Source organism: Pyxicephalus adspersus, chromosome 3 (genome assembly GCF_032062135.1).
Source record: "Pyxicephalus adspersus chromosome 3, UCB_Pads_2.0, whole genome shotgun sequence".
Taxonomy (NCBI): Eukaryota; Metazoa; Chordata; class Amphibia; order Anura; family Pyxicephalidae; genus Pyxicephalus; species Pyxicephalus adspersus.
The window spans coordinates 23,429,412-23,447,320 of record NC_092860.1 but is presented as its reverse complement, the minus strand read 5'-3'; the positions used below and the strand labels follow the sequence as shown (position 1 = coordinate 23,447,320).

Here is a 17,909-nt window from a genome sequence, read left to right as displayed (position 1 = left end):
CAGATATCTCCTGGATTTCTTGCAGGATTTGTGCACTTACTAAACACTTTCAATTGTATATTTGACAAGCTAAAGGAGAGCAAATACAAAAGTTTAAGGTTTACTTATGCTTTAAATAACTTAGGAGATAAAAACAAACTAGGTGTGACCAGTACTGGATAGTTTCAAGCCACCTTAGAACCACCAGTATTTGCACAAATGATCACAACCACCAGCAAAGCAACCCACCTCCTGAAAATTTGATCGACCACTAGACCAGTTCTAAATATGGGAAAACGTTTGTATTTTTTCACCAGTCCCGATCATACCAATTTCAATCTTATTGTCTTGGGTTTGTTTGAAGCCACCATTTCATATATATATATATATATATATATATTTCTTACTAACTTCCCATCCCTCCCAAGATGCCAACCAATTACATGTGCACCAAAAACCAGTTTTCCCTCATACACTACAACCATCATGTGTCAACACATAAAAATTCCCAGGGACAGAAGCTTTGTGCGGCTCTACAGGTTATAGTCAGACGTTCACAACTTATAAGTGTACAGGGAACGCCACTGACTCAAAAGCTGGGATGCAAACAGGGAAAACTACCTGAAATTTCTAGCTGCCCTTCCCTAAATCCACCCAAACACCACGCCAGTCCCTTCAACTTCCTAGCACACCCTCCCCCGACATTCTCATTTATTGTGGAAGGCCTAATTATGGCACCAACAGACAGATTAAATGACTGTACAAAGTTCACCTAGAACAAGCGGTTCTATTAACTCTCTATGTACCACTGTGGCCCCATACGATATGGAGATTTAGCAGCACAGTACCAACGCAAAGTGTCTGGCATTTTCCTTTACAATTACATTGTTACCAGAACCTAGACTAAATACACGTGAGCAGATCTGCTGACAATTTTGTGCTCGACCAACAGACTTCATTTGCACATTAACACAGTATCCATGTACAATAACTCTGCAAATCTGAACATGAATCAGAATCAGTGTACTTTTCAACAACATTTACCAACACATCCCACCTCTCCATGTTTGACCAACAACCCAAAAATCAGTAACTTACAATCAGTTGGATGTTTATTCTCAATTCAATTTTTTTATTTAGCTATATATACACTAAACCATAAAGAACTTTACACTAAACTATAAAGCTACCCACGGACATGAGATGGCAGCAAGCCAGCGACAAATTCTCATCGATAGAAGGCTGCAATCTTGCCAGCTGGCTGCTGTCCAAAAGAACAATGTCTATTAAAGGTTTTTCCAAAAAAAATGAGGCTAGAGATCTGCCCACTTTTGATAATCCTGGGACCCGTGCTGTAATATTTGGGTTCACATGACCATACACATACAGCACATAAATGGCCCAGCAAGTTACAGATCTCCAGGTACCATACAAAACTCTACTGGTGATGAGAAATTGGAAATGCTGCTCCCTTAGTAGCCCCATATTGTCCAATCTTCACCTGGATTTACCATCAGTTGTTAAAATGGGGATGAAGGAATCATTCATAGCTACCCCAAGAATTCACAGCCATCACACAAAAACACATACAGGATAAATGCAAAGCATCGCACTTACTTGAAAAGATACAAAGTGTCACTTGAAAACCCACCTAGCTATACCCCCATGCAGGGTCAAACTGTGTTCCTTTGCTGCCTTCCACCTGTAGCTGCCCACTTTGGTTAAGCCCTGGTCTTAGATGGTATCAGAGCTTATCTGGGTTGATGAGGCAACCCCAAAGGTTTAGTCCATATGGGTTAAGCAGGTGTGGGAGTGAGTGGATCACTACAGAGAAACAAGGTTACAACTACTTAAATTTTATAACACTTATAAAGTATTTACCAGATAATTTAGAACAGAGTATCCATAAAGGTCCATGTAAGAAATGCAATGTGGAAGAAGCAGGAGGAACAGGTGAGCATCCAGACAGGACCTGGAATGCAGTATCCAAACCTGGGAATCAGCAAATTACAAATACATATTCATCACTTTTTATTTGATCACCACTATGGCATACGGAAAGTTAGATGGGAGTCCAGTAATTGGTTACCATTGGAGCAAGAGGCGAGTGTAAAATCCTCCTTCAATACATGTCCTGATCTCCGGCAACATGTTCACTCTGCACATAAAGTGGATGATGATTATTGGGCAGTGATTGATTCTGTTAGATGTTTAATATGCAGGACCATTGAAGTGAAAAATATTAAATTCTGGTAATAAAAACCACCACTCCTAGAAGTGTCAATCTCCTATGTCCCCCTCTGCACTAAAGCTAGGTACACACTTCCAATAATTTTCGTTAGAAAACAAACTACTGCGACCGATCAACAATTATGCACGATCATACTTGAACAATCGTATTGTGCACAATTCTGTACATGCTGTAAAAATATGATCGTTCAAATTTAATCCACCAATAGTGTACACATGCTAGATACAATTGTTTGAACAATGCAGGGAGGGACATGTACAGGTGAAAGTGTACCGCAGAAACATGCACAATCACTGAACGACTGTACACACGATAGATAGTGAACGATCGTCAGCCAATCAGATCCCTTGTGCCGGTCGTTTATTCCCAATGACAATCCTCGTTCATCAGCGTCGTTGGTGACTTTTTTTTTTAGAAAGATTTTTGGCCAATTGGTCGTTCGTTGGTCGTTTTAAACGATAATTATTGGATGTGTGTACGCAGCTTTAGCGCTCTACCGCTGACCTCAACATGACCCCAGGCACAATTTTACTTTTAATATGTTATTAAAGTAAAAGTCTAATTAAATTAAAACTAGATATGGAACAATTAAGCCGCGTACACACGTGCAATTTTTGTCGTTGGAAAGGATCTTTCACGATCCTTTCCAACGACAAGGGACTGCATGATGTATTAAAAACCACCACTCCTAGAAGTGTCAATCTCCTATGTCCCCCTCTGCACTAAAGCTAGGTACACACTTCCAATAATTTTCGTTAGAAAACAAACGACTGCGACCAATCAACAATTATGCACGATCATACTTGAACAATCGAATTGTGCACAATTCTGTACATGCTGTAACGATATGATCGTTCATATATAATCCACCAATAGTGTACACACGCTAGATACAATCGTTTGAACGATGCAGGGAGGGACATGTACAGGTGAAAGTGTACCACAGAAACATGCACAATCACTGAACGACTGTACACACGATAGATAGTGAACAATCGCCAGCCAATCAGATCCACTGTGCCGGTCGTTTATTCCCAATGACAATCCTCGTTCATCAGCGTCGTTGGCGACTTTTTTTTAGAAAGATTGTTGGCCAATTGGTCGTTCGTTGGTCGTTTTAAACGATAATTATTGGATGTGTGTACACAGCTTTAGCGGCCTCTCCCGCTGACCTCAACATGACCCCAGGCACAATTTTACTTTTAATATATTATTAAAGTAAAAGTCTAATTTAATTAAAACTAGATATGGAACAATTACCACACTGGAAAAAATAATGATACTTTCGCTTTAATGAAAAAAACAGCCACATATTCACCAATCTGTGGTGATAAACAGCATTTGGACAGGATGTGTACCTGCACAGGATTTTAAATACAGGTTCAATGGGTGCTGTGATCCCCTCACCCTAATATAAAGACCCAAATATTGCTCTAGGGCAGGTTAGAGAGGAAATGAAGAGGCTTTCTTAATGCCTAAATACAAGTTCCATTAGATAAATGGCTGCCTGACTGGCACTGCAACATGTATACTGCTTTTCCTATTTACTGGTGGCCATTGGGTAGGAAGTGGAAGGGACGTTTGATCCCCAGTGCATAATATAGGCTATAGAGGTGAGGTTTGATAAAGACCCTTGCAGTCAAAAACTATATGGTTTGTTTATGAGTGTCTAGTGATTATGCTGTATATTTCCTGAAATAAGTAAAAGATGGATTTTGATTACATGAATATGCTGATCAACACTCTAAAGAATAACGTGATAGGGATCACAGGTTATACACTCCATTGTTTCTGGGATGGGACAATTCTCTCTACAGAGCTTACTCTTTATCTACATCAGTCTATCTTTGCACAATGTATTTGAGAATTACCAAAATGTGGGGGGTCCCCAATCTCCTTTTTTGCACAGAGGCCCTTTGTTGATTAGGTCTACCACATTACAACACCTACTGACCTTTTCTGTACTCCAGTACAATCCAGTCAACCTGTTTTAATGCAACTCACACAAGTATTGGTCAGGCTATAAATTACCAGTTCCATATAAGCAATGTCAGAATAATTTATCATTATAAATGCAAGTCATGCCAGTACCAGGGTCACATTCAGGTTTGCTGCCAATGATTTCCTTCAACATAAGTTCAACTCTCCTACTTGCTGGACAAATTTCCAAAACTACAGCTCCTACAAAATCTATTAGCAAGTTGACTGATCCCATAATACAAAAGGTGTCAAAGGTCTGGTTTAGATCTTTACAGTAATATATGTTTGTTACAACACTTTGCTAATTCAAACAAACACACACAATCCAGACAACAGGTATCACCCCCCCCCCCTCCCTTTCCCATTGTGTGCTACTTAGATTGCAAGCTCTTTTGGGCAGGGTCCTCTCCTTCTCATTGTCATTTACAAACCTTATTTCATGAACAATACTGCATAATTTGTTAACACCATATAAATTAAATTATTAAATTAATTAATCCTCTCCACCTGTGTCACTGACTTTATCTGTCATTTGCAACCCCTATTTAATGTACAGCGCTGCGTAATATGTTGGCGCTATATAAATCTTGTTTAATAATACCAGCTAGTATATGCTGTTCATATATGAATGCCTTACATTAAGTGAGGTATTCTATTAAATTGGCCACCAACAAACCCCAAAGCACATTTTAACAGACATTTTTCCCCAACGCAGAGTACCGCATGATACAAATAGCTCAATAAAGCATAAGCGTGCGGCAGTGGCCATGACTGCACTTATCTTTGTGTATTTACCATGGAGAACAACAATGCAATGGACTAAATGAGCCGTAAAGTTATTAAAAGTTCATTATAAAACAACAATTAGAGACACAAAGTTCCAAGGCTGTGTTTTTCTCCAAACTAGATCATCTTATAAAGTAATGGTACAATAGCAGTAATACGATTGGTCGGTATGAGATACCACATTTTACATTTCACGAGTGCTCTTTCCATCCTCTAATTGTATGGAATATTATGAATACAAGTGCACAATCAATTTATTGTCTGTTGTATCTTCCCAGGATGTATACACTACACCCAACGTTTCCATAAACGTCGTATAAATGACTAACAATAACATGAAACGATGAGTATAAACAATGGCATGGCTCTTCCAGTTTCTGTGTTACAAGCTCAGGAGACAGATGACAAAATCCAGTAGCCGTATATTCTATCCACTTCAAATGTTTATCCAGATCCATGGTAAATCCAACACGTAATTGTAACACAAGCTGCTTCTACCCCCTATAACTTTACAATTCACATTACAACATACATTGATGTCTTTATTAGAAGGTCGGTTATGCCACTAAAATTACTACGAGCCACTGATCACAACACAAATAGAACGTCACACTTTATCCTTATTGCTGCCAGAGACAGATTGGCTTTTTTTTTGCACATTAAATTAACATTTTGGACCTGAAGATTAGTTCAAACTTCCAAGGATTATATATTTTCTGAAATCACAGATCATGCAGAATAAAATCTACTGCTTGCTCCAATTTTTTTTTTGGCCACATAATAATTGAAAAGCTGCATATAATACCCACACATGCTTTGTGGAATCCAGTTTGTTGGAATATGTTACAGATGAGGCTCCATCAAGTAAATAGATACCAAACATGGTCAGATTAAAAACAGCACGTGTGCAATGGCAAAAAAAATTGTTTGTTGATGAAACTTTAAAGTTCTTTACGGATCATCAATATAGTGCTAACAATCTGGTGTGCGTGGCAATCAACGCATGTGGTGCACACAATATTTGCTTTTATATGGGGGCACTTTTTTTTGTAAGGAGGTATTTTTATTATTTAAAACATTTTTAATACAACTTCATTGCAAAAGAAGGCTAAATAGCACCCTTTGTGATATATTAGTGCCGCTCACAGGTTCTCAGGGGGTCTGTTAGACACAATATTCTGCACTTCTGCTTTGAAAAGGACAGAAAGTGATCAGAATCTTGAATAAAATGGTCTGTAAACCACACAAAACCTATTAAGGATTACTACCTATGCAAATTTTTCTGGACTGATTGGGTAAGGGTTAAGGTCAGAAGTAACGTTTACCGATTCATTTCAGATCTGAACATTTTATCAGATCAATCTGCAGTGTAAGATTTATTTTTCCATATGTCTGCCATCACAGCATGCCTCGCAGTTTGTGACTTTGTTCAGCATTCGTTGTCAGCCTGAAATTTGGTCATCCAATGGATCTTCAGGAGAGGCATTGAGCCAACAAGTAACAAAATCGATTTGCTTATGAAAGCTGTATACAACAACGAAGCATGAAGTGATCCCAATCATACTGAAAATAATATTAAGAACCCTGAGTGTTACAAATATGATTATGGAGCCAGAACACTTGCAACAAAGTAACAAAAAATAGATTGCTAAAGAAAACAATAAGCAGAGCGAAATATACCAATAATTTTAGGATAGACAGACAAATATCATGTAGCAGCCATGAGCTACACTCACACAAAGCTAATGAATGGCTGCGTAGCTTACACATACTTTTATCCCAATTGTTAGAGATCAATGACTACTTATCAGTGGCAATCAAGTAGTGCAATGGGCCAGATATTTATTTGAAGAGAAACATTCATGGATCATTAGATTGTGAGGCATCAGACAGGACTGTGGGCTCTCTAAGATGCTGCAAGCTATAAAACTTCATGATGATGATAATTAGAATTGACATGACCAGTTCCAGGCACACTGCATGATACATCAGCAATACTGAATATTCACCGACCTCCTAAATATTTGCTGGCTGTCATACCGACATTCTTCCTTTAGTACTGTTCTGTGACTTTCCTGATATACATGCTCATCCCAGGTCAGTGACACAAAGTGGAAATTGAAAGATCTGCTCACTTTGGGCAAGCCCCCCTCCTAATGTCTACTCTAGCCGGGATCTGAAGGACATCATCCCCATCTAGGCAGAGGGTAGGGTTCATCCAAGCAATAGCAGATTGATTCCCCACCTGATGGTGCCTGTATAGTCCTGGGGCCAATATCACCCAAAGAGCCATTGGAGTGGCTCAGATGAGTTACCAGAAAAACCAATGATCTGTCTAAGAGGAACATCTTATACACCGACCAACAACATAAGGGCATTTCTCCTAAGGATAGTCAACCCAAGACGGGCGACGCGCCTCCACCCAGCGCCAACCCAAGACGGGCGGCGCGCCTCCACCCGGCGCCAACCCAAGACGGGCGGCGCGCCTCCACCCAGCGCCAACCCACAAGACGGGCGGCGCGCCTCCACCCGGCGCCAACCCAAGACGGGCGGCGCGCCTCCACCCAGCGCCAACCCAAGACGGGCGGCGCGCCTCCACCCAGCGCCAACCCAAGACGGGTGGCGCGCCTCCACCCAGCGCCAACCCAAGACGGGCGACGCGCCTCCACCTGGCGCCAACCCAAGACGGGCAATGCGCCTCCACCCAGCGCCAACCCAAGGGTGGCGCGCCTGCATTCAGCGCCAACCCAAGACAGGCGATGCGCCTTCACCCGGCGCCAACCCAAGACCGGAAACACGCCTCCACCCGGCGCCAACCCAAGACCGGAAACACGCCTCCACCCGGCGCCAACCCAAGACCGGAAACACGCCTCCACCCGGCGCCAACCCAAGACCGGCAACGTGCCTCCACTCGGTGCCAACCCAAGATGGGCGACGTGCCTTCACCCGGCGCCAACCCAAGATGGGCAACGCACCTCCACCCAGTGCCAACCCAAGACAGGCGACGCGCCACCACCAAGTGCCAACCCAAGCGGGCGCCCCTTCTTTACCCCCAAAGTAGAGGGCAAGCTCTTCTTTGCAGACCACTAATGACCGACTCCATCAGGCCCTTCCAACTGATGAGATGAGAGTACTTATCACCATTCCCCCTGGGATTATCTGGGTAATGTATAAGATTTAGCAGAATTCTTGTGAGCTGACCCAGTTGCTCCCTGCCATCAGTTACACTGAGATGATAAATCCCTCTATACCATAGGAGAGGCCGGGGATTTGTGACCCCACCTGGTCCTGACACAAGGGAATGTTGTCACAGAAGTTGTTACTGTCAGGACTCCAGGTAAAAAAAACTACAGATTATAAACAAATAATGGAACCCCTTCACCCTGATAAATCACACATGAATCGGGCTGATTTGCTGCTACCTAAATCCAACACTTCCCATCCCCTGCATCCCATAAATGTCTCCAGCTGTCATCATGGAATAGAAGTGACCATCTCGCTGTGTGGCAATGACCCCGATTCAGCAGATCGGTCCCCCGTGGGTGAATGATCGGTGCACTCAGCAGTGCCCCCCTCCCTCTAAGTGTAACTTAGGCCCCGCCCACCGGGCTACACACCTGTTGTACCACACACACACATATGTGCTGAGCTGGCCCCATGCACCGTCCATCCTCCATCACCGCACCTGTGACACCACCTACACCGCCCGGAGAACAAGCAGACAGTCACCGCAAACATAACAGCGTCACCGGGCCACCGGTATCCGTCACAGCACCTTCACCTCACCCCTCACACATATCACTTTACCCCGCTCCGGTGCCCCACAACCAGCCGTACGCCACCTCACCTTGCCCGTGTCCGGTTGCTCCCCCTATCCGAGTCCCGCGGGAGGCGCCTGGGCCGCAGCCGCTTCCTGGTTCCCTCAGCCGGGGGCCGGCTTATTACATATTCATGACACCCTCACGCTTATCAGCCAATGAAAAAAAGGTTTCTGGCTCCATGACCACGCCCACACGGCTAGATGACGTTACCAGAATATAGCCCCGCCCCTCAGCTCATGAATAATGTGTCATGGGATTGGGAACTCATGGGATGGATTCATCCGCGCACCTGGCTCACCTGTGTAGCAGCACTCCATGGACCCGCCCGTAACACTCCGCGCTGCAGAAAAATAATCCCTGGAGTGAGAATAAATTGCTCATGCAAAGTATTACTAGGATCACACTACTATAACAGCCTTACCGATCGTAATAATGCGAGGAGAGACACTTCCTAAATTCCCTCCAGTGAGTTGCTGGAATTTAATTCTTTTTAATAAATAATCTGTTATTAGATTGCACACATGTGTATTGCAGGAGAAAAAAAATAGCTCATTTGTAGGGATGGTGCAAGCAATATATAGAAATAGAAATTTACAAACTGCAATAAATGTTTAGATATGGCATTAGATTCCTACAAATCCCTACACTGCCTGCAGAATTTGTATGATGATGGACGAGCAGGTGGTAGAATAGGTGAAATGAATTGGATTGGACTGTAGGTCTCCTGAACAAAGTTTTGGGGGTACCAATGGTCAGATCCATCTTAGGACATTACAAAAATAAAAACCTCAATCAGAACCTCTATGTATTGGCTATGGAACTCAATTATGGATTTTACCACAGTGCTAAAAATAGATTAAAAATGACCATTTATTTTGTCCATGCAAGCCAAAGCAGCAAGATCAATTAAAATGTCCTGATCAAGGGGTCTGTTTTCAAAGGAAACTAATTCGGACTCAGGGCCACCACCTTGTCCCATCTAATGTAATAAAGTGGGGGAAGGGAACTGGAATGCTGTACATCCGGGACCCCAACATTAGATTTGCACAGAGCACTCACCTTCTCCAGGGCTCCACTAGAATGGCAGGGATAAAGTTAGCTGAAATGTTGTGGTTCCAGGCTTCTCATTTCATATTTGCCCTGGACCCCTACCTTCACCAGGATCCAATTTAAAAAAATAGCAAGGGGTACAGGGAGCTGGAATGCAGCAGATCTGGGGGACCCCGATCATATTTGCCCAGACCCCTACTTTCTCTAGGGCCCAATTCAACCAGATAGCAGGGGATACAGGGAGCTGGAATGGTGTGCGTTTAGGACCAGGGCCCAAGTTTACAGATTGGCAGGGGGTTGAGTGAGATGGAATCAGAGGCCCCCATTTAATTTTTACCTGAAGCCTCATTTTGTTTAGAACTGTCCCTGCTGTTGAGTCTCAAAAAATCCTAAATTCTTTGCAATAGAAGAATTATACCTGCCACTATGGTGGCCCCCGTGCATCTGACTTTCCCTCCAACCCATTCTCTGACATACAACAGTTTTGAGGATAGGCATGGAACCCATGGCATGCAGTGATTTCATTCTCTGATTCCCTATGTCCAGGGCAGATTGCATATGTGATTAAAAGACTTTTATTCAGCCGTTCACAAGTAGCTAAATGCATTCGAAACTGCTTAATCACAAGACTGACACATTACAATACACTCACACTATATAAAGTAAATTGCTGCAGCCAATCAGCTAACATTAGTTATTGATAACTGGTCTGATCATCTGTATGTGTCCCCAATAACGAGAACTAGCAGACTGTAATATACCTTTGTTTCAAACATATTGGTATTGTTGATCTATATTCAACATGTCATTCATACATAAAGATGGATCTAATAGGGGAATAAAAAGGAATTATTGCAGGAAAATTAAAGAAAACAACAATTTATTATATTCCTAGTCCATATGCACAGCAAATTGTTTGCTATGGTTTGGTAAATTGGGTTAGGAAGATGAAGGCCACTAGGGGGCAGTAGAGGGCCCTGTACTGCTCTGTCCCCATTCACTATAATAAAAGATATAAATTACATTTTTATATATGAAATGGATACATTTGTATGGATATGGAGATACAGATGATCAATATTAAATTGAATTATGCTGACGGTTTGGCTACGGCAACATTAATAATGTTCGTGTGTTTTGTAAAGTGCAAGTGATCAGGTGCTGTAGTGCAAAATGCGTCAGCCCATTTGGCACTTTGTAAAGCTTTGTTCTGATAGACGTCAGATTTCTGGAAACAGTTTGTAACATGATTGTCTCCAGTGATAATAGAACAGATAAGTACTGTACTCACATAACTGTTCAGTTTTATAGGGAGCGGAGGGGGTTTGAGAAAGCAGCACCTGGCTGTTCTCTCTTCCATAGGAAAGTACAGTAATCACTCCTGAGCGGTTGTTCATCAATCCACCAGGGCGATGTGATCTCTGAGAGGTAATAAATATCTGTGAATGTTAAACTTTAACATTATTTAGTATGCATACACTTCAAAACATTTCACAGAATATTTACCCTTGTGATTGGATATGACCTGCCATTGTTCCCTAATGGAAGCATTTGGGTCACCATTAAAGACTGTCTCCATTTTTTCTTCTTTTTCTTATTATTTCATCCCAAAAATGTTTTTAATAACATAACACACTACCAAGTGCTGTCATTTGTTACAATGCCCTACAAAGCATGTGCCATGCCTCGGTGTCAATTAAAATGTTTATTGTTGCAATATGGAAACACATGTTGCTTGCCTTACCTTATGTTACCATAACCCTCAGGTCTAAATGGGCCCTTTACCATGTTCCAATCCATCCCACTTAGTCTTCTATATTTTGCCAAGTTTGTCATTAGCTGCATACAGCAATGGAGGAGTGAAGTCAATATGTGCAGTTGGTTCAGCTTGTATTAAAGCCCCATTCTGGGCAATGGCCAAAACTTCCACTGGTTTTCACCAACCAAAGGTGGTCCTAGGCTTTCTCATCATGTACAATGCTGGATCAGCGGTCCTGTATTATATGTGAGGATGGTGAGGCGCTGCCACATCCCAAATTATTGGACAGGAGATCATTGGCTGGAGCTACCCAAGGGCCAGATGAGCACTTAACCCTTAAATTGCAAGAGGGCCATATTGCCGGGGTATTTTATATCCTGGATTTCAATCCTAAAGTGAACATGTTGTTCTTTCTGCTCCATGGTTCTTTTTATCCATGAAATGCACAACTCTTTTCTGTATTTCTTTTGTTTCAATTTTAGTGAACACATCAGCATTTGTAAGCACACTTAAGTTTTCTTGTAACAGCTACAACAGTAGAGAGTTTACATACCATATCAATTGGCTTCCAGTATTCATAGGGGTCTATTCCTTAAGCAGTGAATCTGATATTCATTGAAACATTCCCTGGTGGAGAATCAATTATTGGCATTGAAAGACATGGACCTGGAAGATTCTCCACTAGGGAATGTACTAGTGAATAACTAGACCCCCTAGAGTTTTACTTAGAATAATAGAGAGACCTGTTGCTTTAGGATTAGGGATGGCCAGGTGATTTCAGTTGAATTGACACAAAAACCTTAATTTTGTCAGTGAAATTTTTGGTAAAGTAAACAAACTTTCTAATTTACCTTTCTAATTTTACAAGTGAATTGCAATGCTCCTGAACCCCACTGAAGTCAGGGGTACTGGTGGGAACATGCCACATGTGAAACACGTAGAAATGTGTTCCCTGTGAGCATTGACAAACATTGCAGGCGGTGACAGTGAAACCCGTGGGAACATGTCCCGAGTGATTTATTTTTTTTTAAAGTCATCTTTCTATTACAATGTATTTTCTTGTCTATATTTTAATGGGGACAAATTCCATCAGGTCCTCCTGTAATTTCCAGCAAATTTGGTGGCTTTGCAATTAACTCAAAAGCTTGGCAGGGGGCTTAAAAAATTAAAAGAAGTAAAATTGAAAAAATATTCATAAAAATATGTATTTTCACAAAAATACATTTTTGCTCATTCCTATAAATCAGGGGTGCGCAACAGGTGGATCGCGATCTACCGGTAAATCGCAAAGGCAACACGAGTAGAACGCGGAGCCCTGCCTTTTAAAATAAACTCTAGCGTGCACAGGAATTATTAAGTCCAAGTTTTTATTGTTGGTAGATCATTTTAAAGGAAGCTCACAAGCCAAAAAAGTGTGGGCACCCCTGCTATACATGAACCCTTTTTTACCAGCTGATATTGGGTAGTCATTAGGTAACTGCTCATTTGGTATTTGATTGGATCCCAGGTGGATCTCACATAAAATCTCAGATGAAGTAATCTGACAGGTTGGTAACTACAAGCACATAGTACAAAGAAGACATTACTCATTACTGACCAGAAAATCTATTGGATCAGTTGGTTTGGTGCAAATTTGGCTGCAGATATTCCTATGTTCTGTGCCTTAAACTATCCAGGGGAACCTCGGGGGTGGGGATTGTGTGGAGGAGGAGGGGCTAGTTATGGTGTAAAACCAAATTTTTTATACAAAACTTTAGATAAATATAAAAGACACAATTAAAGTGGAACTAACGTTCATTGCCTGTCCCTTCTGCAACAAAGGTCCTGCCTGCTCCCAGTGTTTACTATTAGCTCTGCTTTACATTAATCTCTGTAACCACTAACATATCTTTAAAAGTAAGTATTGTAAGGACTTGGTATCAGTTACATTAAATACATACTTTACATACAGCAGAGCTCAGGGAGGGGAAAAGTGTAGCAGATCAAGAAGCCAATCAAGTATGCTTCAGTGCAAGGAGCACGCTGATGGTGAACCTGCTGCTTCTCCTTTCACTGTCCAGTCACAGGGTAGGGGTGCAAAGTGGACCAGTAAAAGAAACTCAATCTGAACCATAGAAAGATCAGGCACTCCCCCTTCTTGACAGAGCTGCACCATGAGATAGAATTGGGTAAACCTCTGAGCATCTTGGATGTACAGAAGAATACCTCTTATGTATTTAATCTGTGTATTTACTATTATTATAATTATTTATTTGTATATACACCTATGTTTTCCTGGAATTTCAGTTTTATTGGTGATCTGTGGCTATGAACATTTAAATGTATATAATCATAAAAAGCAGTGAAAGAGTTTTAAAGGCTCATTCACTCTTTTTGTCATTTTGTATTACCATGCACTGATTTGTGCTGCAACCCATGTATTGCCTTTGAGCGTTTGGATGCCATTTAAAATAAACAGCTCTTATTTTGAGGCAATGCACTGATCTGAGTTTTAGGAACTGAGGAATAATGTTCCATCAAACCTATATATAATATAGAAAATATACAATAATGTAACCTAATATAACTAACATACCCAGTCACCTACATTCTCTTTTTTTTATATTCTTTTTTTTTGTAGTTTTTAGAAAAGTTTCAGTGCTGAAGTCCTGAAGTTTTGGTTACAACATTCCAACAGGTGGGACGACTTGTGCAATCCTTTGTGATGACATAGGTGCCTGGCATTTCTAGGTGCAGCCTTGTATAAATACAAAGACCATTATTATAGCAGCAGATGGTTCTGGATGATTCATATTATTGCCTGTATTTTTTTCCTAATGGACCCTTGTTAATATATACACTTTTTAAAAAAATTATTACTTATTACCTGTATTTATATAGCACCAACATATTATGAAGCGCTGTACATTAAATATGGGTTGCAAATGGCAACTTCAAGAAAGGCATGTCACCTGATCTTGCAACTGCACAGTGCGAGATTGGGTGATGTAGGAAGAAGAACCTGGAAGAAGAGGAAGAAGAGGGCAGCACCTGATGTCCTGCCGAAACAAAGAGGGAAGATAGGACGGCGCAGGACTAGGATCAAGGAGGGACTGATGGCTTTCCATTTGCAAAGATAATATTTTTTCTTTGTAATGATAGTCCAACTTTAATTGCGTTGATTGTATTGTGGGATAAGCTTTGGATGCAGCCCTTTGTTAGTAATATAAAAGGAATGTAAGTGGGTTTAGCCTACACTATTGCAGTTTCATTTACTTTCTCTTAGCAGCATCCTAATTTTAAACTTCCAGAACTGGTAGTTCTAGTTTGTCGGATTAGCGATTGAAATTTTAGATAAAGTATTGGTAATAGTCATCGGTACATGTTTCACAACCTTTCCTTTTTTCAAAGACTGTAGTTTTGAACTTTATCAGAAGCTGGGCCATTAACCTGTTATCTGCTGCTGATATAAGGATTACCAGTTACAGAGGCAGGAAATTACATCATAACCAAGTAGTTCTGCTGGAAAGAATAATTGTTTATATTTAGGAATGGTTGTTGCGCATATGTGTAAATAGTATGCTAACACTTTGCTTACCTGTTTGCAATGCAGCAGAGGTATTCCCCAACAGACCCACTTTACAGCTTCTTGCTTACGAATGAGCTATGTGTCAGTACCAAGAAGTTTCTTATTGCCCTATTTACATTTACATCTATCTGAATTTGATTTGTGTTACATCATTGGAAAATAAATCTAGTCATTCTACATCTGGGTAGATTATTGCCCAATAGAACCCCAATTTTTTATAATGAAGCCAGGATGCATATAGAGCATCCCCCAACCACCAAGCCATGAACCAGTACCAGGCTGTGCCAAACTGGGCTGCAGCTGCCCTTGTCGGCTGCAGCCTTTGCTATGACAGGTAGGATCTGTGACCTCTCTATCATTTTGTTCAGCGAATCATGTAAGCTGTCTTGCACAATTGGTTAAATGAATTACAGGAGAGGACACAGCTCCTTCCTGTCAAAGTGACAACTTATGCTGACCAAGACAGACAATCTACACCCCCTCCCCATCTGGCTTCATAAGCACAGCAGTGTTCCCCCTAGCTAGCTATCAGGTTACTGATGAGTTGGGTCACAATTCAGGGAGTGCCAACCACCTACAATTTCTTCGACCGCGCTTTAAAATTGTTTGCATTGAACACTGCATAGTGATTCCTGGATCCAAGTTGAAATACATATAATTGTGGCTGGACACACTTTACAATCAGATGATTGCATTCACAATCTAACCATCACCAGGGAATTCAACTGCTTCAATGCTTTTGGTTGCTATTGGAAATAACCCAATGCTTTTCTTTGCTCCAGTTTTTAAAATGAAACTTAAAAGGTTTTTGGAGTTTTATAACATATTCAGGAATACCTTTTTATACTATTGTAAAATGCTGGTATAATTAAAAGGCGTGCAAGTAGGTTAATTGCTCTGTGATTAAATTAGATTTACAAAGGCTTGGGGAAAAAAATGATACAATAAAAGCCACCAGTACCGAAACTGTGATAGTCTTCTGTGACACACCTATGGGGGTTAATAGGGGCTATTAGGAATACAATAGCAGCATTCTTACACATTTTTAAATCCCTTCCACTCTTATTAATTTGTGAAAACTCTTCATTGGAGAGAAGTGAGTCGTGCTGATTAGGAAGGAGTTTGATTATTTTCACTATTGTATGTAAAGATAAATCAAACTGTAAAGGGGTTATACACCCACATGTAAAATGTATTATACATGTAGGAGATTATAAACCCAAATGTACCCAAATGACTGGCCAAAAAAAGGTCACCAAGCCTGTTAGTTTCCCAAAATAATAGTCAGCGGACTACCTAAAAATACTGAATGACCAGGTTTTTTTCATCAGTGAATTTTTTTGCTTCCTTAACAGCACGGGAATATTCCAAGATGACAAATCCAGGATTCATTGGGCTTAGATTGTGAACGAGCAGTTCAGGGGGTATGAGACATCATTTTCACACATGGACTGTCACCTAATGTGGAATGTGCTAGAGAAGATTGTACACAGTGGTCAGACTCCCCCATCATAAATACTAGGGCCCTGATTTATTAAAGCTCTCCAAGGCTGAAGGATACACTTTCTTCTGTGAAGCTGAGTGATCCAGCAAATCTGGAATGGATTTCCTAAAGTAATTTGTTACCTGTTAGCAAGTGTTTTTAATCCTGGACCAAATCCATTCCAGTTTTTTTTAATCACCCAGGTTCACTGATGAAAGTGTATCCTCTCCAACCTCTCAAATCCTAGATCTTTATTTAAAAAGGAATGCACTAAGGAAGTGGACAATTTCCCACTCGTTCAAACTTTGTGGTATACATATAGACTTCTTGCTAATAACCTCCAATACTTTTTGAGCCTGTTGCTTTAACTGACATATTAACTCTTTTTTTTTTTTTTTAATATAGCATATTTTTTTTTATGTTAACTTGTCTATGTTCAGGCATTTTTCTCCATTTCTTTGTGTATTATGGGGATTGAAAATGTTCACATCTAAAGGCAGCCCAATAAACTGAATGAATGTACTAAATGACAGTGGATAAAAAAAATATGGGTTTTAAAAGTCAGCACCAATAAAAGTGCAATTTTACAAGCGCTAAAGGGAAGAGGTTTTCTGTAGGTGACAGAAAGAACTGCAGGGCTGATAATACTGTTCAAGATTTTCAGCACATGCAGAGTTCTTAAGAAGTCAGTAGGTAAATCTCACCGTCCTGCACCCACTGAGCAGATACCAAAATGCATTCCATGGTACATTTCCATGTATTAAATACACGTTAATAAACAATCAGTTGCTAGGGTTTTTTGGCACATGCAATTAGTATATTTGGAAAAAAAAAAAACAAGCAAACTGGATTTCAGTGTAACAATTGTGTCTTTTATTAAAATAAACATATTTGAATATTTCATTAAACTGAAATAAGCATGTATGAATTTTGTTTCATTCTGAAGCAGTGCAAGAAAAATATATTTATATCCCAAATCAATCTAAGTGCATGCCACATGCTCACAGCAGTCTTTCTCAGGGATATACGTCCACAGGGGGCTGAAAGTCTTTGAAAGTGTAAAAGGCCACTTCTCCATGATCTACCAGAGCAAATACCACTGGTACATCTCCACTTTGATAGGCCAGGGTCTTTAGTGTGCTCAGAGTGGGAATCTGCTCATCAAAGCTATAAACAGAGAGACAATGAATGGTATTGGTATTATGTAGTTTAGTAATTGCCTTTACTCTCTT

At 40.7% G+C, this 17,909-nt stretch overlaps 2 protein-coding genes across 6 annotated transcripts in view; both read right to left on the bottom strand.

The window, feature by feature from the left end:
* Nucleotides 1-8,922, bottom strand: part of LLGL2 (LLGL scribble cell polarity complex component 2) — a 41,961-nt gene extending 33,039 nt beyond the window's left edge. For 4 of the 5 annotated variants that reach the window (XR_011919739.1, XR_011919738.1, XM_072403935.1 and 1 more), the window contains exon 1: nt 8,844-8,922. The gene's annotated coding sequence lies outside the window, so the exon portion shown is untranslated. Of the gene's footprint in view, nt 1-7,009; nt 7,029-8,843 lie in introns of those variants that run through there. The other variant, XM_072403936.1, reaches the window with a different exon arrangement.
* An 8,605-nt stretch (nt 8,923-17,527) lies between these two features.
* Nucleotides 17,528-17,909, bottom strand: part of TSEN54 (tRNA splicing endonuclease subunit 54) — a 7,162-nt gene continuing 6,780 nt past the window's right edge. Inside the window, exon 6 of the mRNA XM_072403227.1 lies at nt 17,528-17,906. Within this exon, the coding sequence (XP_072259328.1) occupies nt 17,694-17,906 (213 nt within the window). The 3' untranslated portion in view covers nt 17,528-17,693. The remainder of the gene's footprint in view (nt 17,907-17,909) is intronic.